This window comes from Esox lucius, chromosome 18 (assembly GCF_011004845.1).
Source record: "Esox lucius isolate fEsoLuc1 chromosome 18, fEsoLuc1.pri, whole genome shotgun sequence".
Taxonomy (NCBI): Eukaryota; Metazoa; Chordata; class Actinopteri; order Esociformes; family Esocidae; genus Esox; species Esox lucius.
Genome location: NC_047586.1, coordinates 7,352,848 through 7,379,590, shown reverse-complemented (window position 1 = coordinate 7,379,590; position 26,743 = coordinate 7,352,848). Strand labels below are relative to the sequence as shown.

The 26,743-nt window shown below is 43.3% G+C and overlaps 1 protein-coding gene across 5 annotated transcripts in view; it reads right to left on the bottom strand.

Annotated features, from left to right (window-relative positions):
• Positions 1 to 1,923: 1,923 nt before the first annotated feature.
• The window catches only part of mei4 (meiosis-specific, MEI4 homolog (S. cerevisiae)), a 35,768-nt gene continuing 10,948 nt past the window's right edge, over positions 1,924 to 26,743 (bottom strand). Inside the window, exons 5-6 of one of the 5 annotated variants that reach the window (XM_020056076.3) lie at positions 23,377 to 23,460; positions 19,116 to 19,705 (exon numbers count right to left, since the gene is read on the bottom strand). In XM_020056076.3, the coding sequence (XP_019911635.2) occupies positions 19,640 to 19,705; positions 23,377 to 23,460 (150 nt within the window). In that variant the 3' untranslated portion in view covers positions 19,116 to 19,639. Of the gene's footprint in view, positions 2,542 to 19,115; positions 19,706 to 23,376; positions 23,461 to 26,743 lie in introns of those variants that run through there. The other 4 variants (XM_020056078.2, XM_010883038.3, XM_020056075.2 and 1 more) reach the window with 4 other exon arrangements.

Below are 26,743 nucleotides of genomic sequence, written 5' to 3'. Positions count from 1 at the left end.
CAAATCCTCAAAGGCTCTCAGCTAAACCACTGAAATCCAACAAAAACCACTGGCATATCTGGATGGAAGTGTTTGGGAACAAAATCATGTATCTACTGACATTAATTGACATTTCCTGAGGTTATTAAGCCTACTGACCCCTAATTAATTTGTTTAATGTCTTTGAACTTGTGATGGTAATAGCTGCATAGTAATGAAATTACTATGTAAATACGTTAGCATTGACATCCTAAACATTTGCCAAATAAAATGTTTTATAGTGTAAAAAAAGTCTATGAATCAAGCAGACAATCATTGCTTCAGTGACAAGAGTTAATAAGGGTTTAAATGTTCCTTGGTCTTGGGAGTCATCTTTCATCAGCTTATAAAATAATTACGCTCTGTTCTGGACAGCACAACCATATCTTATTTTTAAAATGACATTGCCCTGAAAGAAGTGTGAAGCCAAACCAAAACCAATGTCATTTTCAAATTTGAGTGAACCAGGCTGCAGCCTAATAATGTTTTTGAAATAAACGTGTTTTAGAGTAGTCATCTTGTTTTATAAGCAGCATTATATGACGTGATAGCCTAAATGCTTTAAAATGGTCTTTATACCATGATGGATATGGGAAGGGAGAGGTCATCATTCAGATCGGTCTCTTCTGTGTGTCTAGGTTTGGACCTCTACTCTAACATTTGCACTCACTGACCGTGATCTGTAAACAGAGACGAATGATTCGCCCGGAACGGTTTATGTACATTTCAGACCACGTCCCATTTCTGGGAGCTGTGACCTCTAACAAAGTACCTGTGAAATCTTCCAGGACTAATGAAAAGTCAGTCCTGAGAAAAGTAGAGATTTGTGTGTATCTCACTGCTTACACGCCATTTAGGTCACTTTAACCCTAGATGTAGAGGACAAATGGCCATCCTTCTAGGTCCTGGCTGGATATACCCTTGGCAAGGACTGGATGTCAGATGAGGGTGTTGGGGAGGAAAAAGGAAACACATTCATCACACATTTATCAGTGAAGTTTTCTTAAAAAAAGAAGCCAGTGCCTGCCTCCTTTTTCTACATGCCTGAAAATAGCCTGTTCCAATATTAGGGGCATTAATCAAAAGTTTAAATCAACTGAAGCTGTGGTAGAGAACCTAGGGTAAGTGTACTTTGCCCTCACGCACAGTGGGGAGGTTGGTTCGCGAGGTAAACATATTCTAACACGATCACTGTTAGAGAATTGCAGAATTTGTTGGAATCTTGGGGTCAGAATGTCTCCAAAACCACTATTAGACATCAGAATTGCTTGGCTTGGGGTTCAGGTCATACTGTAGTTTTGGAGACTTGAAGAGAAACATACAAGTAGCAACCAGTTACTTCTTTGGCCCATAGCTGTGTGATGTATTGGCCATTGCCATATGTGTTGAGAAGTTTTTGCCTGCCTCCTTTATATTCCTCCCATATATTTCCTGTCTCTCTTCGGACCAAGACACATTAGATGTCTAGGCACGTAAAAGCTGTTGTATTTCCTCTGCAGGCCCGTCCCTCCCTGCCCTTCTAGTTACAGGATATGAAAGATGAGATCACAGATGCAGAGGCAGTCGAGGGACACGGAGACCGAGAACAATGGAACTGATGTCTATCAGCAGAACCAGGGCCTCTCGGAGCCAGAGGGAGCCATTCAAGACGCCTTCAGCCTGCGTCCCAAAACCTGAGATCTGGTGGAAAGATGTAGACCGTTTTTGGGAACAGGGTGCTATTTGGGCCGGACAATTATTTAGTGCCACAGCCATTTGGACCTGTGTTACCCCGCCCTGTTGCACTGAAAACAAATAACCTGGAGGGAGAGGCAGAGCAGAGCACATCAGCACAGGAAGCCTTTGTCTCGCTGCCACTCCACAACACACAAACATTTCAGGCGTTCTCTTCCTCTGTGCCTTTATTTCTCCTCAAATCTATACATTCTTCTCTTACAGTAAGGTTTCCGTAAGAAACACCAAAAAAAAACTTTGGCCGTTCCCTAATGGTGGCCTTTCACACTGAAACACATCTTCAACTGGAATAATGACCGACCGGGTTTGGCCAACAACACAGATGCAACCCTATTTTTAGTTTTCTGAGTAGGTAGCCTACTGTCAAGTTCTGTCTTTTGATTTCTGCCATGTCAGCCAAATCCTCCCTGGCTAACGCCAGAAACCTCCGCAGCACTTTGAAGTTGAAAGGAGTGGAATTACACGCGTGTGGCTAAAGGGCCGAGCTCGCTCCCGGAGTGTCTTCTCTCAGGTGTCGGTGGCGCTGGTGTCGGAGGTAGGCGTGAGGAGAGGCCTGATCCTCCACATGTAGAGGACAAACAGAGGGAAGTCTTCTGACAGCCGGAGGAGTCTGTGCTCCTGGCTGCGCTGCAGGGCCCCCAGATCTGGGCTCCAGCGTTGGCTTGTACCACCTGTAAGCCCCGATGGCCTCTGGCTGGCCTGAAGAAGCTGCTCCAAAAGCCTGAACAAGTAAAAGGAGTTCTCATACAGGGTCACGTCAAACTGTCCGGGCCCCTCGCTGCTTTCTCCCTGAAGAAACAACACAATTAAAGTGACAACTACCCGTTACAGGACAGCTGGTCTAACTATTCTGCTGTCCAACACTTTAGGTACTGTATATCACATACTTGGATAAAATAGTCAAACATCTTAATAAATAAACTACCAATGAAAACAAAACCATGGTTATCAACCCAACCACATCAGAATAGATACAACATCAATCCTGACCATGTCCCACTGCTGTGTAAACCTACTTACACCCTTCCATAGACAGGCTGTAACCCACCCTCTGAAAGCAATGCTGGCCTAGGACAGCTTAAAGGAACATTCCAGTTTTTAGCACGTTAGACCTCACTTCCCACATACAGTTAGTGGCCAAACGAGGCTTCATTAGCGTTGTTTTAGCAGCAGGATATTATGCTGGCAGCACTTATTGATCACATTAAAAGCCATCATTGAAATTCACAAGGCAATAGAGTTAACAATCAAGTCTGTAAAAGAGAACAGACAAAAACAACATTGGAACGGACATTAAACATAAAATGTACCGAATAGATTAATAACAATATTGCCTTATATAGTTCAATGATGGCTTTTATTTTTTTTAAAGCAAATCAGAGTTAGCACTGCTAGCATAATATCCTGCTGCAAGAAGAACTTTAGTGAAGCCTTGAATGGACATCACTACTTACAGTGTTTTAGCATCTGGCATGTGCACGCAACTTGACAGCCAAATAAGTCTCAGAAATGGAACTTGACCAAAACAACTGTCTGAACAATGCTTCAACATTAAAAGTGGAAAATGAGGTTGCTGCCACACGGAATATCCCTTTGATAGCTAATGGGAGGCTATCCCACGTTTCCAGGAAAAAAGAAGAGAGTGTCCCACCATTGGCCTTGGGGACCTTGGTTCTCGTATTGTGGCTATGGCGACCGTACCTGGTATAACATTATCTATGTGGTTACCATAGACACAAAGCTGTTCTATTATCTAAGGAGGTAACGTTTCTGATGCAATATTCTTTGTTCTGTTGGAAATATTCCAGAATGATCACTAGCTACTACACGGTTCCAGGTTATATTCAGCAGATATCCTATTATGTTGTGGGGTAGTGCTACAGTAGCATCCTTTTCTTCAGCTTCACTGACAGCCCACTAAACCGCCACGAACGGGAAATGGTCTTTACCAAAGGTGCGGAACGATAGTTAGGCTATATAATTTTACAGGCTTCCATAAAGAGCAATAACACAACGTGCTGTTTGTGTATGTGTGTGAGTGCATTTGCGCGCAGTGTGTGTCTGTGTGTCACCCCACCTGACAGACAGCTACAGTAGGTGTTTGACAGGTAGGGCGACAGAGAAGTGACAGAATGGGTCATACGTTCTCCAGCCTGACTCATTAAGACCAGGTCGGGGCTTGATCACGTCCACGCACCACCCCAGGGTGCTATTGACATTTGTTCTCAGTAAAACGGGCGCCGTGAAAAACATCCTCCTTAAATTTCAAACACTCACATAACATCTCAGGGTCGCATCGGTAGCAGACAGAAACTAAAAGTGAATTTCGGGAAACTTCATGGGGTGCCGAGACTGCGGCCACCTGAGTTCCTCTACATCCTGAGGCTATGACGTTATTCATAACGCTTATAAATGTTTCACAATGCAATCTATTCTCCTAATAGGTTGATTTATAGAAAACACGATGGTACAGTTGGCCATTAATATTGCAACAGGATGGGAAATTAAAATGTAGAGGAAGTCCTGAAATTAACTGCAACACATCGATCAGTGGGGGTTCTGTAAGAATGTCTGTTTCTTCTCTGCTCTTAGGAAGAAGGACGAGCCTCATTCAATACACGGAGCCCTCCGTTTCACCTAAATTCAATACACGGAGCCCTCTGTTTCACCTAATTTCAGTAGATGGAGCCCTCCGTTTCACCTAAATTCAACACCCGGAGACCTCCGTTTCACCTATTTCAATAGACGGAGCCCTCCGTTTCACCTAAATTCAATACACGGAGCCCTCCGTTTCACCTAATTTCAATAGACGGAGCCCTCCGTTTCACCTAAATTCAATACACGGAGCCCTCTGTTTCACCTAATTTCAGTAGATGGAGCCCTCCATTTCACCTAAATTCAACACCCGGAGACCTCCGTTTCACCTATTTCAATAGACGGAGCCCTCCGTTTCACCTAAATTCAATACACGGAGCCCTCCGTTTCACCTAATTTCAATAGACGGAGCCCTCCGTTTCACCTAAATTCAACACCCGAAGACCTCCGTTTCACCTAAATTCAACACCTGGAGCCCTCCGTTTCACCTAAATTCAAAACCTGGAGCCCTCTGTTTAAACCTAAATTCAACACCCGGAGCCCTCTGTTTCACTTTATTCAACACTTCGCCCTTGATATCACCTCATTTATCACCTGATGCCCTAGATACCCATAGAGTCCAAGCCGCATATGAGCTTTTCTAACTATTGCCTCCCATCAGGGCTGTGGCCAGGAATCCTGGGCCCCTTGAAAAGATATATGCCAGGGCCCCCTCACTTTTAGATGAGTTTGGCATCATTACAATCAGTGGGCCCTGCCTAGCCAGGGCCCCATCAATTATGCACACCTTTCCCTGTGTCAGCTACAGCTCCGCCTCCCATTTCTCCCAACTTCTCAGGTCATGAACTACCTATGACGTAACCCATGTTAGAAATCGGCCGTTTCGTATAGTGGTTGTAATAATTAGCATACCCGTTTGTCAAGGGAGAGAGAAAGTATATTATTTATTGCAGCATTAGAAAGTCTTGTTCATGAGGTTACGGACCTGGTCTTCCTTACACAACCTCAATCTCATCTCAGTCAATCTCTTCTCACTGTAATGTTGGTTACCAGCTAGCCTATACATTAAGGGCGTTTCTAACTTTTTAGAAGTCAACCCCCATGCCATATGGCCATCGTAAACATTCCTGTCATTAGAGCGCTACCTACTGAGAGATAATCCAAACAGAGAGGTTTCTGTTGTTCTCATTATCTAGGCACATTCACTTCCAATGAAACATACATTCATATTGTAATTGTTAATGCTCAGATTCTACACCCATGAACGGAATGTAGCAACAAAACACATGAAACATAAATTCTAACGTGACAGAGACCACCAGAGACCTGTTTGTATTAGTATGACTAGGGTTGGGCGATAAGTGGACCCTATTAATATGATAACAATATATCGTTATCGACAAATTTCTCAATGTTAATTACACTAATTTAGCTAACAGAGTGTCTAAACCGCATTGGAATACAGCACAATTGTACTCAGCCTTTTTTAACACAAAGTTGTCGCAATATATATTGTTAGAGGTTATTGGGTCCACTTGTCGTGATACAGATTGTTGATATCGCCCAGCCCTAATTATGACTATGGGAGCTCTTACAGTCTTGTAAAGGTGATCTAATGTGTACGTGATTGACCTGCAGTGGTACGGCCTGACCAGTGGCCTCCGAGGGGCAGTGGAGGCTTCTGTATCAGGGAGGTTTCTGTATCAGGGAGGTTTCTGTATCAGGGAGGTTTCTGTATCAGGGAGGTTTCTGTATCAGGGAGGCTTCTGTATCAGGGAGGTTTCTGTATCAGGGAGGTTTCTGTACCTGGGAGGTTTCTGTATCAGGGAGGTTTCTGTATCAGGGAGGTTTCTGTATCAGGGAGGTTTCTGTATCAGGGAGGTTTCTGTACCTGGGAGGTTTCTGTATCAGGGAGGCTTCTGTATCAGGGAGGTTTCTGTACCTGGGAGGTTTCTGTATCAGGGAGGCTTCTGTATCAGGGAGGTTTCTGTATCAGGGAGGTTTCTGTACCTGGGAGGTTTCTGTATCAGGGAGGCTTCTGTATCAGGGAGGTTTCTGTATCAGGGAGGTTTCGGTATCAGGGAGGTTTCTGTATCAGGGAGGCTTCTGTATCAGGGAGGTTTCTGTATCAGGGAGGTTTCTGTATCAGGGAGGTTTCTGTATCAGGGAGGTTTCTGTATCAGGGAGGCTTCTGTATCAGGGAGGTTTCTGTATCAGGGAGGTTTCAGTATCAGGGAGGTTTCTGTATCAGGGAGGTTTCTGTATCAGGGAGGTTTCTGTATCAGGGAGGTTTCTGTATCAGGGAGGTTTCTGTATCAGGGAGGCTTCTGTATCAGGGAGGTTTCTGTATCAGGGAGGCTTCTGTATCAGGGAGGTTTCTGTATCAGGGAGGCTTCTGTATCAGGGAGGTTTCTGTATCAGGGAGGTTTCTGTATCAGGGAGGTTTCTGTACCTGGGAGGTTTCTGTATCAGGGAGGTTTCGGTATCAGGGAGGTTTCTGTATCAGGGAGGTTTCGGTATCAGGGAGGTTTCGGTATCAGGGAGGTTTCTGTATCAGGTAGGCTTCTGTATCAGGGAGGTTTCTGTATCAGGGAGGTTTCGGTATCAGGTAGGCTTCTGTATCAGGGAGGTTTCTGTATCAGGGAGGTTTCGGTATCAGGGAGGTTTCTGTATCAGGGAGGTTTCTGTATCAGGGAGGTTTCTGTATCAGGGAGGCTTCTGTATCAGGGAGGTTTCTGTATCAGGGAGGTTTCTGTATCAGGGAGGTTTCTGTATCAGGGAGGTTTCTGTACTGCTAAGACTGTTTTGCAGTCTATGTAATGACGATTGCACCAGGGAACATAATGACACCTGTAGAATGTTTAGACACTGTTGATATGCTCTGCTCTGTTTTTCTGTGTCTGTATTTCTGTGTGATGTTGCAGGCCCACTTGGCTCTTTCCTACTGAACTGTGTGATTTTGCTTTCGGTTCAGTGCCGTGTGTTCTAATCGATTCACTTTGACAGTGAACAACTTAAGCTATCCACGGTTCCAGAAGGGGGCACATTCAGCAGACCTACAGATACCGTAGAGTCATTCTTTCTGGTTGCCAAAAGCTAAGCAACAAGTATGACTGCTTTTCAACAATAAATGGTCTCTTATAGGGCAAAGGACTAATTAATGACTGTACGGAATCTGTATGTCTGGAGGGATCCTGTTCGTAATGTGCAACAACCTTGATAGCGTCCGGGGATTGAGATAATGAAGTGGACCCTGAACGGGATTTAATCAAGACGTTTGATTAGACCTGGGACTTGTTTAGTTAGCATTAGCAGAACACTCTGCAAAGCCATCCATCACAATCGCAGAGAAAGAGAGACAAAGGGGCACACAGTGAGGGAGACCGAGTGAGCGAGACAGAGAGAGACTGAGTGAGCGAGATTAGCGAGAGAGAGAGAACGAGCAACAGAAAGAGTGCGAAAAAGACAGAGTAAGAATGATTAAGCCCAAGCAACAGAGACAGACAGAGACGAAGACGGACAACGGTGGGAGAGGAGAACAGAGAGCAGAGAACGAGAACATATCAGTACATTTCCAAGCGCACATACACCCCCTTTAGAATCTGAAATCCACAAGCCTAAAGTGTGGTTCTGGTTGAGTGAAAGAGGGAGGACGGGGGAGGAAACAATAAAAGGTCGGCCCACCTCCCGAGTCGTTCAGCGCCTCTCAACAGCGCCTCTGTCTAGACGGCCGGTCGGCATGTAGGACCAGTGTTAACATTCATTTAAATGCATAGCCTTTAATCCTCCAGGACTTTGGCCTGCATTGTGTCTGCATCCAAAAGGGCAACCTCTACCTTGTAAACAAGCCACTACTTTTGTCTGCACACAGTGCGTACTACCTTCGACCTAGAACCCAACTACAGGAATAAGGTGCCATTTGGGATCAGGCCCTGCCTGTTAAGTAGGGGGCTTTCGTTTCCAGTCGGATCTCTTCCTCCCGCCCCGTTACGAGACTCCTAAACCGCGGCTGCCGTTACTGATTTTGCCCGGGCTCTAATTATGAAGACATTAAATTGGTCCGTGTCCATTCAGCAGCGCCGCGGCAGACTAGAAAGTGCGTGGGTGAAACTGACAGGGCTTTTAGCTGCGTCCTCTCCCTGACTGTGGCATGCAGTCCCAGACATTGTCAGGGCTACTGAGTCTCTGTCCCTGTTTAAGGTGAATGCAGCATCAAGGTCCTGCTGGTCAGTAAAGCTTTCAAGTGTCTACGTTCCCTCTGATGGTACCTTCCTAGCATTTCTTGTTTGTGTACAATGTTCTTTGACACGGGCAGTTTGTAGGTTTATGCAATAAACAGATCTTTTTTTTAATAAAAGACCACATTTTCCACCTAATTCCAATGCTGAAGCATCATCCAGACTGTTTATTTATTCTTTTGGGGGGGAGTTCCATTTCTTATACTGGAGTAGTCGGACACACCCACAATGTGTTTCAAACCGTCTCCACGGTTTCTGAAGCTGCGGTTGTCCTCAGTGTTGTTTTCATCACTGACGAATTGGAGTAAACATGTCATCTCTTGCTTGTGTTTACAGGCAGCAAGGCTACACGTACTTAAATTCAGACTAAACGGTATGGCGTCAACACTGCATTAGCCTCGAGAACCAGACTCAGAGGAATGTACGTGGCTAAGCAAGACTAGCAGTGTATTGTTTTGAACCTTCCCCGAAGCTTCCCCGTAACTCTTCGCATGCTGCTACTTAACACGGAACCGGCTTCTGTGTTCGGTATGATTGGGAGTGAATGGCAGCAGCCTAACAACTAACACCATCACGGCAAAATCGTAGCTGATTTCAGCAAACTACCGCATGAAGGCATAGATTACATGCTTTACTATGAATCTATTACACATATGCCATTTGGCTAGGGAAGAGAGGATTATTGAGGGGACACAGCTGTGTTTGTGGAAAACAATTAATTATTTGTATCTACTGTGTTTGTGTGGTCTTGGCCAGCTTAATTATCAGGCCGGTGGCTAGCGAGGACTCACATTGATACAACAATAATGCGTAGTAGTGGGAACCCTTGGGATCCAGCAATGTTGAAAATTCATCTTTAGACTAAGTACCATTTTATTCAAGCAGACAACCAGAGAGCTATGTTTTAAAAAGGCAACGTTTTTCTGTGAGCCAGTGGGGTAACCAAGGAAGCCACAGGTTGTTTTCTCTTCAGCCGGGCGGGTTGGCAACATTACATTTAATACCAACTGGGGAAATGGCTAATGTGGAGCCTACTGCCCTTCTCATATTTGTTGCCATGGATACTTAACACAGACAGACGACAGCGTGTTCCTGCAGCAGATACCTTCTGAGGACAAAGACCTGGGTGGGACCACATACCAGCTTAGAAAGACTGAATAGCACCAGAGGGGGTGGTGTGTTACCACGCCAAACAGCAAGGACAGGGTCTGGCAAAAATCTGTTTGCCCTCTGCACGTGCTTCCTGCCTCTGTGTTCAAAGAGATCTCGGAGGCGCCTTTATTTTGACCAGTCATATTTATGCACACAGGCTGTGTATTGTTGGCAGCTTTTTGGCGTAGGGAGATATCCAAAAGGGCCGCAATCCCCAGAACCAGGGGAGAACGTTCCTTCAGTCATGCAGGGAGAACGTCCCTTCAGCCATACAGGGAGAACGTTCCTTCAGTCATACAGGGAGAACGTTCCTTCAGTCATACAGGGAGAGTGTTCCTTCAGTAATAGAGGGAGAATATTCCATCAGTAATACAGGGAGAACATTCTTTCAATCATCCAGGGACAACATTCCTTCACTCATATAGGGAGAACGTTCCACTAGTCATGGGTGGAAAAGGAGCCAGAATAAACCAGAAATGCGCAGTGTGCCCTGTCACAGCTCCCTTACAAATCAGACTTTCCTGATTTCTTACTGATTAAACCAGAGGTGTTCCACATTGACATTCAACGGAAAGAATTTGACTTGGCTCACAAATTCCAGATTGATGTAGCATGCCAATGGTTAAACTAAGAGCAATGTTTTTTGCTCTTAATTGCTGTGTAGCTTGCTGGTTATAGCATCTGACCAGTATCTGAGAGGTAGTTTTGCATCTGACCAGTAACTAAAAGGTAGTTCAGCAAACAACAAATTCATGCAGAAAGATTTAGTTAATCTACATTATCGCATGGGCTAAGACCAGAACAAGGGCCAGGCAGCAATGTTGGCTCTTTTCAGAGCAGGAACCAAAAACCAGCATGGAGAGTGCCACGGTGCTGGAGGTGTCGAGACATCTCTCTGAGGGCTGATGAGGGATGGTTCAGAACTCTTGTTAGGTTTGTCACTAAAGTGCTGTACCCATCATTACGAGCGAGTACCTGAGGTTTCTGAGTGAGATCGATGATATGAGAGGGAGACCCAGAGTCTGAAGTTACATCCCACCTATGACATACCTTGTTCTTAGTTGTTTCACCCGTTAATTTACCGCAGTCTTCTATTTGCACTTAAGGTTAAAATGCTAACTGCATTTTGTTGTACTGTACTCGTTCAAGGAAAATAAAGTTGAATCTAATCTAATCTGAAGGGAGGCCCAGTGTCTAAAGCAAGATGAACAGGTGGATCTCAAGGGACAAACTTATTCCTTGTAGGGCCGAGTGTCTGCGGGCTTTCACTAATTTGGATCTCCCCTCCACACACACAAACAGGATGGCGTCCATGAAACTCCTTGTACTGTGTCATGGTATCACCTGCACTTCACCCCATTACCCTACAGGTTACAAAAAGTAGAAATAATTTTTGGGGCCAGTAGAAAAACCTGTCTTGAATGTTCACACAGGGACCAATTTGTTTTTATTTCTAAATGGTAAATCTCAAATGGATGCAAATAACCTCAAATGTAAAAAGACTGTGTGCACTTTAACCCCATAATCATGGTCAAATCCAAATTCCTGGAATACAAAATAAACTGTACTAAACTTTGAGTTTGCTGTAGTTAGAGCACTCTCCTTTGTGGCCTGGATATAATTAATATGCCCTGCACATAGACCGCTGACATTGTTGCACCATTAAAAGAAGAAGAATCCTACGTGTAGCCAAGTCTGAATTTCTGTTTGTCCTGTGTCTGTTTTGGCAGATGTACAGTATACTCACTCGAGCAATGTTTGCTCTTATCAGAACAGGAACAAAAACACAAAACCAAATAGACATTGGCTAATCACAAACTGCTTACTTAGGAGCCAAATCAAAACAACAAATGTTTGTGTTTGTGTAGGAGTCAATGTACAATCCAATATGTTAGATTTAAAATCAAATGCAAAATGAAACATGTCCACAGGCAGCATTGCTGGATGTAGCATAAAAATGTAGCAGCTACATCCAATCCCCACTTTTAAACTCCAATTTTAAGCTCACATAACTCATAACATAAAAATGCAATGTACTAAACTGTATTGCAAATAATGTAATAATGTGAGAAATTCTGTGAAAGTCACTCGTATGCACTGCACAGGCAGGCAGATCAACGATCCACCCAAAACAAGTTATAGGGCGTGAATGATGAAGGTAAATAATAAGAAATTGTTGACCATCAATCACAATTGCAATGTTTATACAATACAATAAATCTCTCAGTGGAAACAAAACAGGCGCTGTTTAAATGGCTTCTTCCCTCAGCATTGAGGAACAGAGAATCGAGGAGCACTTTCCCCCGTCACCATCCGAAAAACAAACAGATCTGCGTAATCGTGTCATCTAAATGAAATGAAAAATATTATCAAACCTGACCCATGTAGTATTACACAAAGGGAACACATTTGACTCCAGTCAGGAACAGTCTGAAAGAACAATGGGAATGTGGGCACTAGAACTTATCTCGTTAAACCCGTTGAGGTGGGGGATGGCAGAAGTTCACTAAAGGTCTCTACAACCCCTGGGAGTTGACTCACGTATGAGCGCCATGACGAAATGGACAAGCAACAAAGTCCACTACGCTTTAGAGAGTTCATCTCGTGCCCGCTACAAACACAATTTTTATTATGTAGCGATCGTGAGATAAATAAGTTGTGATCGACGGGCCAGAGGGAGCTCTTTTTTCATTCATGTGTCCTCTGGACTTCTGCAGAGTAAAGCAGATAGGCTTAGTAAATAAAAGCCTTCCTGATAACCATCTGACCGAGGCCTATTGTAGCCAGGCGAGCACCATGGACAACACACACACGGCCCTCAGCTCCCCGGCTCAAGACGGCGAAAACAACTCGCCAGAATTGATTTATTTTCTGCCTCAGAGAAAGCCACTCTCTACAATGTTTTTCCTAGCGTCTCTTTCAAGGCGGTGGACTGACAATACACTGATTCCTCAGACAGATAATCAATCCCATCTCATCCGCAAGGGATTTCTTAAAGCTCTATCTGACGGCATCTTGAGCGCTTTTAGTAGGACAAAAAAACACACCATTAAACTGTAAGCTATTCTTTAGAAATCTCTCTAGAGATTCTGCCTCAGAACCAGATAGGATGGAGGGAGTATTTGGACGGTGACTCAATGGCACATTTCCTTTCTGTATTTTTTCCTGTAGTATCCAATTATAGTGTCTCATCGCATCATCTCTCAACAGGCTCGGGAGAGTTGAAGATTGAGACATGCTTCACCCCAGAGAGGTTGCGCCAAGCCATTCTGCTTTTCACACTGCTCCTCCAAAAACGGGAATTTACCCCGATCAGCTAGTGTAAGGTCACGCTCAGTCTACTAACAACCTAATTTAGCTTACAGGCGCCCAACTTGACTGCCACTTGGCGGCATGTGGCGGTGAATATTGGCCAGCATCACCCCGGGTGGGCAGAGGCTTAGCTGGCATGGATTTCCTTGATGCCTCAAAGCTCAAACCTCAAGCCGTGCCGCCCGGGATCCTCTACATTCACCGTTATAATCGCGAGACAGACACATCATGAGCGTGACATTTGGAAGAGATTCCTTGCACCTTCACTCAAACTTCAAAATACCATCTACTTTCCTAAGCACCGAGACATTTGTAATATGCCTTAGCTAATAGTGATAATGACTGAAAGAAATGGGATCGGTAGTTATCTTTGGTTATACAGAAATGTCTACAATGGGCGACTATGCGCAAATACAGTTAGGTCTGGAAGTTTTATTTTTGTCTGTTCACCAAAATATATTAAAGATACAGTTAAACAATTACTATGTGCCTCTCTCGGCTTTAATTTGAGGGTATTCACATCCAAATTGGAGGAAGGGTATAGGAATTACAGCCCTAATATGGAGCCACATCTTTTTCAAGGGCCAAAAAATAATTGGACAATTGACTCAAAAGCTGTTTCATGGACAGGTGTGGGCTGTTCCTTCGTTATTCCTTCATCAATTTAACAGATAAAAGGTCTGGGGTTGATTCCAGGTGTGGCATTTGCATTTGGAAGATATTGCTATGAACCCACAACATTGTTTAAAGGAGCTCTCAATTCAAGTTAAACATGAAAAAAAGAGATAGCAGGAACATTAGGAGTGGCCAAATCAACAGTTTGGTACATTCAAAGAAAAAAAGAACACACAAAGGCCTGGATGTCCACGGAAGACGACAGTGCTGGATGATCATAGGATTCTTTCCATGGTAAAGAAAAACCCCTTCACAACATCCAGCCAAGTGAAGAACACTCTCCAGAAGGTAGGCATATAATTATCCAAGTCTACCATAAAGAGAAGACTTCACAAGAGCAAATACAGAGGGTTCACAACAAGGTGCAAACCATGCGTAAGCCTCAAGAATAGAAAGGCCGGATTAGACTTTGCCAAAAAGCCAGCCCCAGTTAGGGAACAGCATTCTTTTGACAGATGAAACTAAGATCAACCTGTACCAGAATGATGGAAAGAAGAAAGTATGGGTAAGGCTTGGAATGGCTCATGATCCGAAGCATACCACATCATCTCTAAAACATGGTAGAGGCAGCGTGAGGGCATGGGCACGCATGGCTTCCAATGGCACTGGGACACTAGTGTGACAGAAGACAGAGGTAGCCAGAAGAATTCTGAAGTGTATAGGGAAGTAGTAAATGTAGGGTATATTGTGTCAATTACAGATTGATTTGACAGGTGGGCGGGACATCCGGTTTGCAGGGTGGGACTTCCGGTGTGACCTGCGGCATTCCTTGTAAAACAAACCAGCTGAAAACTGTGTCTTTAATGTATCACATCCATAATTTAGAATGCTCTCTATAACGGCTCTGTAGGGGTATGTGTTGCTACATAAAGGTATTGCCATCCAGAAAATCCCTTGGAAAAGGCCCCCTAGACCAGCCCCATTGCAGCGCTACCATGAAACCGTTACCGGCCTGTGTTGTGAAGTATTCAACATACCGTTGAGGATCATCATAGAGTTTTTGAGGCTGCATATTATAGTCTTAAAGATTGTTTGACGGGTCTGAAGTGTAATTTTGCAATCACCTTTCCCACTACGAATGAAACCAGCTGATTCTGATCAGATTTTACTTCAATACAGATCTCATCAAACTGACTCTTACTAAGAGGTACGTAGTGTGGCTTGTCGTACATCACTGTGACAACTTTGTTCTTTTTCCCTGTAATATGTACAGTTCTCAACAGCAGGACATGACTGTCACCAACACGTTGATAATCAATTACATCTGTGTAGATGTAAAGGGTGTTAAACCCAGCCAGAATATCTGTGGGGAATGACCCATACCATGGGGCGTATGGGTCGCCTGGTTTTAAGCCTAATATCTGTTCCAGTTTTGCACAACATTTCTAACCAAAATGGGGCTCTCCTTTTAGAAAAATTATATTTTTTAATTCATCATACCCCGCCCAAACACCATGTGGTTTTATATAAATGTGGATCTCTGCCACTAGTTTTACTATGCCATTGTAATAACTGGTTGAGTTCATATTTCCAAGTTTTGTTGTGTTTCGGGCCATGTTGTTCAAAAGCTCTTTCATCTCATGTAAAACTCTTCCACATATGCGGGTATTGGAATTCTATCAAAGATACTTCCCAATCACCTTTCAAATCTATAACTTTGGCAAATGTTGTTGTATTGCTCAAACTCAAATTGTTTGGATAGACTCGTCGAGTTACTGGAGAGCGTTATGTAGAATCCGCCGTCACCCATGTCACAAGATCCTGCAAATCCTGGTGTTTTATCCAGTTTCTAGGTCAAGGACTTGTTCCGATGGTATCCAGCTGTTGAATTTCTCAGGCCAACCAAGCCATTTCACAAGACTAATTTTCTTCCCTTTCTGTACTTTCTCATCCAGAACTGCTTCCACTTCCAAGGTTTTTATCCTTAGCCATGATTATTTTCAGTAATTTCTGTTCATAAAAGGTCCCAACTATCACATCACCATCGGAATCTTTTATTCCATATAAAGGAGGTAGCCGAGGAATGCATTCTGTTATTATAAAATATTCATCTGTGTACCCTTTTTCATAGCCTTTTATAAACGCTCCTCTCAGCTTTGAGAGACTCACAGTATTCCCGACCCGGAAATTATAACTTTGATTACCATTTCTCATTATTGCTGTACCATACAGGTTCTTGAGAACTAGTCTAACAATTTCTTCACAAACGTCAGCAGGCTTCATCTTAATAGACCAATGGTAGCTATGGTTGTACCCATGAACTAAATCTTGAATAACCTCAAAATAGCAATGAGTGTTGGCAGCTGTGAGATACCTCCACATTTGTGATTTAATTGTTTTATTAAATCTCTTACGATACTTGCTTTGACATAATTTCCTGTAGCAAAATGTTTTATGTTGTACTTCTTCATTAACATTTCAAAATGTGAATTAAATAACTCCTTCCCCTTGACCATTTGGACTTTTTGTGGTGTTCTTCCTTCTTTTAATATGTATTCAAATGCTCACTTTACCTCGATAGCACCTTTATTTCTCAGCACACAAATCCATACGTATTTGCTTAATACATCTATGCATGTTAACATACATTTTATGTTATCGTTTTTCACACTACGAGCACTCATGTCAACCAAATCCAGCTGAAATATCTCCCCGGTTTTCTCCAAGTACCCTCTCAACCCACATAAGCACCAGGGTTTGCCCGGTCGTAGTGAATACTTTTCATTACCTGTTCAGACATCGTAGAGCATTCGGTCAATAATGAGAAGTAATACATTTTAAAAATCATTTTATTTGAGTTTTCCAAGAATTTCTGAAAAGTTACACAAACATTCAGATTTCTGCTGATTAGAAAATATGTAAACAATTTTGAAATACAATCTAAAACTACAGCATCATTACTCAAAAAAAAATTCACACAAACATCTGTTACATACGTAAACACACATAACAGGTACCCAATTTTAAAGTCGTTGTCAGCATTTGAAACTGTTAGAAGTTTATACTTTAAGTTGTTTAGAGCATTTGATTCAATACCGTTTGACAACAATTGCTGCCAATTGTGTTTCTGACTGTTTCCATATGCTTGTTCAGATTATTAAAACGTTTTATACTGACATGGTCTTGGTTCTTACAAGGTCTACAAACATCAATACCACTATTGATAGCGTTGTACATAAACTGTTTAATCGCTACATCCACATAGGATTTGTTTAGATACATGTAAACATGACAACTGAAGTTACCCATCCTTAGACACCAGTCTCTTTGCTTTCGTCTCACCAAGACGCTACTGCGTCGCATACAGCTTCCTCATCCCCGTTCTCACTCAGTCTCTTTGTGATGTTCGGCTCCAATTTGATCTCGTGCAGAAAGTTCTCAACGGCCACATGAACATCAGTCAGCGGTGCATGAAACCCCCGATGCGTTCAAAGCCTTGACCAACACATGTTTCAGTCGTGGTGTTAAAACGGTCTCCACAATGTCATCATAATGGGTCTCAAAAATAATAATGAGACGGGTCGGGATAAGAACGTGTTCTCTGGCTCGGGATGGTCCACTTCACATCCGATGCATGCTTTGTGGAGAATAGCTGCAACAACGTTCTCTAGAATCATACCCAATGTTGCTTTGATGATCTTCAAAACCTTTGGTCCAGGGCGTTTGTCCATTTTGTGATAACTCTTGTTAGCATTTGGGATGACAATGCTGATCACCAAACCGGTCAAGCCAATGGTAGTTTCTTGTTGGGTATGCCGGTGGAATCGAACTGTCCGGGTCCGGGGTTCCGTAGAAGGCTTCAGCGTTGTCATCCCAGGCGTCACACAGCCAGTCCTCAGCCTTGGGTTCTTCAATCTCCGGTTGATTGTAATCAACCGGAGACATAAACTGGAAAATAAATTCTTCCGACTGCTTGATAGTCACAGGCGGTCTGTCTGTTTTTATGCTGTGTTGAGGACTGTGTTAGCTTAAGGCGGGGCTTCAGGTTCCTACATCAGTCGAACAGTCCGGAGTTGCAGTCACAATCTAACCTGCTGACTTATTGTCCTTGCACTACAATGCCAGTTTGCTCACATTCTCTCTTCTTGCTTCCTCCTGGTGCTGCTGAGTTTTGAGGGAACTACAGTGTTTCATGCTCCACTGCAGCGTTTCCTGCTCAACTGCAGCATTTCCTGCTCAACTGCAGCGTTTCATACTCAACTACAGTATTTCATGCTCAACTACAGTGTTTCCTGCTAAGCTACAGTGTTTCACGTTGTGACATTCTGACATGAGGTGTCCCTCATCTGCAGATGGGTTGCTGCCGTGTGATTTGTGAAAGAAATGACGTACTTCTTGAATCTGTTGTGGAGACTTGCAAATTCTTGTGATCCATGCAGACTGCCCTTGAAATGGACCATAATAAGCCTCTTGAAGCACTTCATGGTGACAGGTGTGAGTGTGTCATTAAGACATGCCGCCTTGGTTTTCTTGGGCACCGGGATAATGGCGGTCTCTGTGACAACGCCTGTACAGACGCCCAGCAGCTGTTTGGCGCACAACTCTGAGGACACAACCAGGGACGCCATCTGGACCGGCGACTCTTTTCGTCCCTCAAGTCCGCCTTGAAATGCGACAGTGCCCGATCGTCTGGAGCAGCGAGAGCCTTCCTGTGTGGTTCAGTGTTGTTGGTTTTCAAGCGGGTGTAGAATATGCAGATCTCATCTGGGGGGCATCAGCGGGCGCAACAAGGCTGTTTTTTTTCACCTTCGCGGTCCGTGATGGCGTGTAGTCCGCGCCGTGTGCGTCATCAATCCAAGTTGACGAGCTCCAGTCCTTATTTCCTCTTTTCCTCCTTAATGGATTTGAGCAGTTTGTTTTCTCTTGTATGTTGTGCATGCCCTCAGGTCAACGGGGTGCTTTGTGGGAACACTGAATGCTGCAGTACAGGCCCCATTCGTCCATTGCCATTGGTTGGAATATATTCAAGTAGGTTTTGTGGGAACATTGTCATCCACGCATTCACACACTAAGCCTGTGACTGCTGGCATATTCCTCAATGCTGGTGGTTTCCCAGGTAGACTTATCTCAACACCTGCCTGCCGTGAGTCTGTTTCTCTCCCGTTAGATAGAGCAGTCAGCCTGTTCTTCAACAAGACCATCCCTTTTTCCAGCTCTTAGCTCTAGTCACCGTAGACAAAACAGAACTGAAAACAGCTCCTAGCCAGAGAGGACAGGACAAAGTCTGGGACAGCTCCCAGACAGCCAGCCATGACAAGACACTGTCCAACCAGCTCCTAGCCAGCCAGGACAGACCACAGGTCAACCAGCTCCAAGCCCGCCAGCCAACACAGGTCAGAAAACAGAAAGCCAGGGCAGGATAGAACACCAGACCCCGACTTATGTCAGCAAAACCACCATACCAAAGACTAAAAAGTCAAAAAAATGGGACCAGGTGACGGTCTGTATTCAGCATTGGGGAAAGGATTTTGGGGAAAGGCCCTGAAACAGATTAGCATCCTGCCTCACACTGCCTCTTGCTAAAGGAACTGTGGAGATATACGCCGCTTTTTAAATTCACAAGATGAAAACAATTAGAAGACCTGGCTGTGGAAGGCAAATGGCCTTCAGAGAGAGACAAAATGTTATCCCAACTTTGAAATTGAAATGTCCATGTTAGTTAGTGAGGCCCAACCCATTTGTAGGCCCAAGGGCTCATCGGCATCGGCACTGAATGTCTAAAGGCCACGGAAGGAGGAGGCAATTTACAGATGCACTGGTGACTCCAGGCTTTGTTTCCTCATAACATGGACTTTGATCAAATAGCTCGATTTCCCCTCTCAGTTAGGGCTCTAATGAGATTCTGCGCTGCTTTGTGGGGCTGAGGACGACTTTGATTCCAGCTATTTAATGGTCTAGCAACCCCTCCGCTGCTCTTAATCTGACCGTTCTTCAAACCCGTTGCCGGGCCGTGAGACGAACCGCACGGCAGGCCGCAGCGACTGCGGAGAGAGAGAGCAGAGTGTTTTTGAGATTTGCCGTGGTTTGCTGTAGCCCCCACACGCACGGCCTGGTAAACGTAAGGAACAGATGTGTGTAATTAAAGTAATAGCTCAGTGAGAAACTGCAGGGCTGTAATGATCACCAGCCCCATCATCAAGTGTCGGGAGCGATAAGTCAAGTTTCATTGCATCCTCCAAGGCTCCCGTGTTAGCCGGGGACATGAAAGACCAGAATAGCATGGCTTTCATTCAGAGATAACTTTAATTGGCGCACGCATGAAGCGTTAAAGCACAAACGCACATGTGAGCATACAATGCCGGCACGCGTTGGCAAGTTCTCCGGTGTGGACACATGAACACTAATATTCTGGTGGGGCTACAATGGCAGAGGACAGACTCCTCTCAGGTGCAGGGCATGGGCAACACCATACTTCAAGTGGTTTATTTTCACAAACAGTCAGTCTTTTTCCCTGGAGCGGATAAAATAACTCAACCTTACTCGTGCGAGGAGAACCAAGCCAGGTCATGTCTTGAGGGAACTAGACCAGAGTTGAGGGACATGATATTGCCATCCACTACAAATGTAAAAGATTGGTCTGCAGACAGGTACGATCCCACTGGGAGTCGTTCAGCAGGCCTGAGAACGCAGTCTGCCATTTGAGGAGCTATAAATAGACAGACTGGTAGGGAACTGCATAAACAGTGTGACCGGTGCCAGAAGCTGTTCCTGGACAAAGTTAATTTCTTGACCCCACGACTCTTCACTTTACTGCTGACTCTGTAAGATATGGCATAGACACCTAAAATGGTCATCAGTTGTTTTATTTTTGTATTACAAGATTAGTCTATTTATTGTTCTGGTGGATTATGCACATACAATAACCTGTCTTCAAGGGGACAGTGTGTGTGTGTGTTAATCATATACTGTACATGTGCATATTGCAGTGCATGAGAGACATTGGTTGCCATCCCCAAAAAAGTTGCAATTGACAAGCAGAAACTGACAATGATGACATAACCATCTCAGGCCAGATAAGCCTACGCTCTCAGGTATTAAAAGGCGAAATGCTACTAGAGGATTTGGATAAAATGCCTCTCACTCGTGACATTTAGGGATGAAAAATAAACTGTCTGCATAATGTAGATGGACAGTGTCAATCCAGAATTGAAATGTTACAGTGAGCAACACACTGCTGGTTTTCCGGAGACAGAAATTGGGCCAGCGTCACGGACATGGCCTTTACCATGCATAATCACAAGTTATCATTTACCATGCATAATCACAAGTTATCATTTACCATGCATAATCACAAGTAAGCATTTACCATGCATAATCACAAGTCATCATTTACCATGCATAATCACAAGTCATCATTTACCATGTATAATCACAAGTCATCATTTACCATGTATTATAACAAGTTATCATTTACCATGCATAATCACAAGCCATCATTTACCATGCATAATCACAAGTTATCATCTACCATGCATAATCACAAGTTATCATTTACCATACATAATCACCAGTCACATGTCGCACGGGATGAACAAAGAAAATACAAATGAAACGTTTCAAGTACAATCCAGTTTCCCAAAAAATGTAATGCAATGATGTGCCAATCATTTTGCTCCGTATTTAATTGAAAATAGTACAGAGATAACATATAAAATGTTGATCCTGAGAAATGTTATTGTTTTTGGAAAAATACACACCCATTTAGAATTTGATGCCAGCAACACGTTTCAAAACATTTGGGACAGGGGCATGTTCACCACTGTGTTGTTTCACCTCTTCTTTTAAACAATAATCTGTATGTGTTTGGGAACTGAAGAGACCAACTGCGGCAGTTTTTAAAGTGAAATGTTTTCCCATTCTAACTTGATACAGGATTTGAACAGTTTGCGGTCTCCTCTGCCGTATTTTATGTCTTTTAATGTGTCAAATGTTTTCAATGAGTGACAGGTCTGGACTGTAGGCAGGTCTGTTTAAAGACCCCGATTCTTTTACTATGGAGCCATACTGTTGTAATACGTGCAGAATGTGGTTTGGCACTGCCTTGCTGAAATAAGAAAGGCCTTCCCTGAAAAAGACGTAGTCTGGATAGCAGCAGATATTGCTCAAAATCCTGTATATATTGTTCAGGATTAATGGTGCCTTCACAGATGTGCACGTCAACCATGCCATGTACACTAATGCACCCCCATACCATCACGGATGCTGGCTTTTGAACTGTGTGCTGATAAGAAGCTGGATGGTCCCTTTCCTCTTTAGTCCAGAGGACGCTACATCCATGATTCCCAAAAATTATTTCATTTTTGATTCGGCAGACCACAGGACAGTTATCCACTTCGCCTCAGTCCATCTTAAATGAGCTTGGGCCCAGAGAAGGCACCGGCAGTTCTGGATCTTGTTTACCTATGGTTTCTTCTTTACATGGTAGAGTTTTAACTTGCCTTTCTGGATACAGCAATGTACTGTGTTCACAGACAATGGTTTTCGGGAAGTGTTTCTGAGCCCATGCAGTGATGTCCACTACAGAATCGTGTCTGTTTTTAATGCAGTGCCGTCTGAGGACCCGAAGATCATGGACATCCAATACGGGTTTTCGACCTTGTCCCTTGCATACAGAGATTTCTCCGGATTCACTGAATCTTTTAATGATATTATGTACTGTAGATGATGAGACCCCCATACTCTTTGCAATTTTACATTGAGAAACGTTATTCTTAAATTGTTGCACTATTTTCCTGCGTAGTGGTGAACCCCTCCCCTTCCTCTCTGGAATTATCTTTTTATACCCAATCATGTTACTGACCTGTTGACAACTGACGATTAGTTGTGTGAAATTCCACCAGGTTTAGTTTTTTAACATTACACAACTTTTCCAGTCTTTTGTTGCCTCAGTCCCAACTTTTTTGAAACCTATTACTGGCATCAAATTCAAAGTGGGCATAAGAAAATAAAATGTCTCAGTTTCAACATTTCATATGTTGTCTTTTTACTATTTTCTATTGAATAAAGGGTTTAAATGATTCTTTTTTATTTACATTTTACGCAGCATCCTAACTTTTTGGGAAACGGGAATGTATATCTATAGTGCCCCCGTGGAAATTGGACACAATAAAAATGTAGATTTATAAATACAGGCACGTGGGAAAGTTAGTTATTTTCCGTTATTACTTCAGAGGATAACATTCCTAACAACGTGCACCTGCTAACTAAAATCATTCCCCAGATTATAGACGTATCATGCTATGAGTGTGAGAGTTTGCAAATCCTGTATTACCGCGCAATAGAAACTTTGAGGAAAATGTATCTCACGACAATCAATCTATTTCAGTAGTGATGTGTGTACTTGAATTTAAGCTGCCTGCCATAAAATTCGCAGTGACGTTTTACCATTCCCTATTCATGTTAGTCTCAATACTGTGCACACTCAGTGAAAGTCTGGATGAATTGTAAAACTTTAAAACAGATAAATTGATGATTATTAAAAGTCGTTAGTTGCAGCCCTAATGCATGCAGAAAGTCTGACAACTTGAAATATACATACATGTTTTTTCGACAATACACACTGGTGAAATAAAGCTTGTACTCCAAAACACAGACCTAAAGAATAAGGGACGTTGTTTTATGTGAAAATTATACATTTTATTTTTGAACTGACCTTTGCATGGAATTGCCCTTTTAGCTGCAAATTCCCTTTACGAGAACAAGTTCTGACGTCCGTTTCCTCTGGCTGTGGCCCTGCCTCGATAACAGAATGAGCACAGCTGATTACTGTCCTTTAGCATCCTGGAGCTCATATCATTAAGGGTAGTCCCTGACATTCTCTTCCCTTTTTCCCACAATTAAGACCCCAATTAGCCCAGACAATAAAACAGAGGTTTGCTGTTTGGACTCCCCAAAAACTGGTAGATCTCAGGCTGTTGGTCCTTGGAGTTTGTCCCTGTTTAATTATGAGCAGAACCATCAAAAAGCCATGAATAAAAATATGGCTCAGGTAAATATGGCTCAGGTAAATTGTATCTGTACTAATTATAAAATTGAATTGCCAGGATGGTACATTGCTCAATCAAAAGCCACAGGACAACAACCGTGATCTGAACTTCACATAAAGCACAGACTGACACACTGTCACCCGAATGACCTCCCGCATTGTCACCCGAATGACCTCCCGCATTGTCACCCGAATGACCTCCCGCATTGTCACCCGAATGACCTCCCGCATTGTCACCCGCATGACTGGCTGCATTGTCACCCGCATGACCACCCTCATGACCACCCTCATGACCACCTGCTCAAATTCCCAACTTCAACTGGAGTCATTTGTTATTGGAAATGAGGAGTGACTGAATGATGTGTGTGTGTGTGTGTGTGTGTCACAGTCACGCCCTGTGACCTGTGACAGGGCGACACCAGACCAGATGGACGGGTTTATCTCTGTGCTGCAGTGGTCTGAATTAGGGCCCACGTGGGTCCATTGGGGGCCCTCCGCAGCGGAACGCCGGTCAACTGGAGCCTACTATACCCTGCTGTCCAGCTGTAGCCCACTCCCTTTAAACGCTGCATATTAAATAGCAGCTAATAGCTACTTGATTAAAGGGAAATACAGCTGAAGTAATTCTTCTTTTTAATTTATTCTTATCAATAGAGACCTTTGGCAGCACCACCGTTTGGTTCAGTGCTAAGCTCCAAATAACCTACAGGGAATCGCTCTACAAAAACACATTAGAAACGCAATAATTCCGATGATAAGCCTGATTACATTGTCCACCGGGCCGAAAAACAATTATCCAACCATTTTACCCTAAATTACTTTTCCAGATACAAACAGATCAATAGAACGCTGTCTGACTCATTGTTGAAACAACTTGACATTATTGAGCAGCCACACAGCTAATAGCAGAACAGCAGCATGGCCCTGTTATACAAAGGTTTAATACATTTTCACACAAATCTAAATCAAAGTGAACTTCATCTGACAGGTCCGTTTTTAGTTTCCCTGTAAATATGGAGGAAAGACAGAGGTTAACAAACAAAGTGTCTCGAGCAAGTACACACATATGCAGTGTTCCCTGTAATCATTGGAACAGCAAGCAGATTTTTCTTCTTTTGGCTGAACTCCAAAACCATTCGGACAGGGACACATTTGTTGTTTTATTTGTTTTTGTATTACAGCATTTTGGATTTGAAATGATACAGTGACTACGGGGTTTAAATACAGACTGTCAGCTATAATTTGAAGGTACACTCATCCATATCGGATTATCTGTTTTGAAATTACAGCATGTTTTCTAACCCCCCCCCCCCCATTTTAGGATACTCACAGTGTTTGGTTACTGGAGCATATAAACTTGTTGCTTCACCCACTCATCATCTGTCTAACCTCCCCTGACTGTCAAAAAACCCACAGGACTGCTGCACCTACACAATTCTTTTACAGCGATCCAATTGCATTTTCCGGGAAGACTAAGCAGCAGAGCTTTGGAATGGTCAAGCCTACTAGAGATGAAAGCATATATTAGTCTCTCAGTATTAGATTGGCAGAGAAACAGACACACACGGACAACAGGCGGTGTGCATTAACGCACGCCAAATATGTGTATTTGGCGTGCGTTAATGTAAGAATGTCCTGTTCACCCGACAAGTTGGCAGGTGATCACAAAACATTTGGGAGCCATTTTTGGGGGGAGTGGATGGGGGGGTGGGGGGTTGTTCAAATTGGCAAAAAATCCTTCACATTTCTTGGGCAGTTATCAATTCGTTCACACACAAGTAGGATGTCAGATTTTTCAGATTTCATTCATGAGATGGTGTCTCTTTACCACAACTACACTCCGTCCCTTAAAAGGATGGATTATTATTTCTATCACCTGTCTATCACCACAAACAATCAATTAAGAAATGTTTAGTCATTTCTCAATATTAAAAACACACTTTTGTACTTTGTAATAAAAAAGTAGGAAATATTAGTGTAGAACTCTGATATTAACATTGAAAAAGCCGTATCATTTAGGATTTTCTGTCAGTCAGGCAGATCTGTTTTTTCATGTCACATAAATGTAACAAAAACAATGTAACACATTTATTTGATATGCCTTTCAGCATCTGTTTTAGGGAAAGTTGTGTATATGTGTAACACATGTTTTTATTACCTCTCCAGTTCAATCTCTTCCCTTTGCACAAACTGTTCTTTGACTAACATATTTTTTAATGTGTTTTGAAACTGTCTTGCAACTTTGGACCAGTCTCTCTTTGTGACAAAACAAACCGACAGAAGCTCTGGGCTTAAAGCCAACAGTAGATAAGGGTGTAAAAAGTCTCTCATCCCCAGGATTTGACCACAACCATAGAAAAAATTTATATAGCATTTTCCTAAACTGTCCAACAGAGAGTCAGGGTGGAATATAACAGAGGCCCTGTGAACTATATCTACAGTTGACTTGGCAGGTTTTGACGTGCAAGTCAGGAAATAGAGTACAGCTCTCGATGTACTGGTCTCACCTCCATGCTTTAATTCACGTACTGCTTTATGGAGACCACATTCCAAACTTTCTGCAATTCAAACCCACTAGAGACCTGTCCTTCCGGTCATGTCTCGTGGTGTAGGGGACGTGTCCCAAGCTGCACCGTATTCTCTGTAGTCTGGTTAAAAGCGGTGCCCTACGAATGGGAAAGTGGTGCCGTCTGAGACTCTCTACTCGCTACTAATGAGAAAGTCTGGTGGCTAACACTTCAAGCGCTGAAAGTCTTAACGAGCAGTTTGGCCACCCCGTATTCTGTGTTGAGGATGGTGGTGGTCAAGTGCTTTTGATTATCCAAGGGCGCGAAGGTTTTAACGTGCTTTTGAAGTGTCAAGAAAGACGCTGTGTCAGAATGGTCAGACTGTCAGGTTAACTGTCCCAAAAACAAAAGACCTCCTGCGGTGATGGTAACTTTCCTGTTGAAAACTGACACCCCGACAACACACACTAAAAGGTTAAAGAAAAAAAGATGTTTTTGAGCAGAATTGTTTCAGATGACTGCAAACT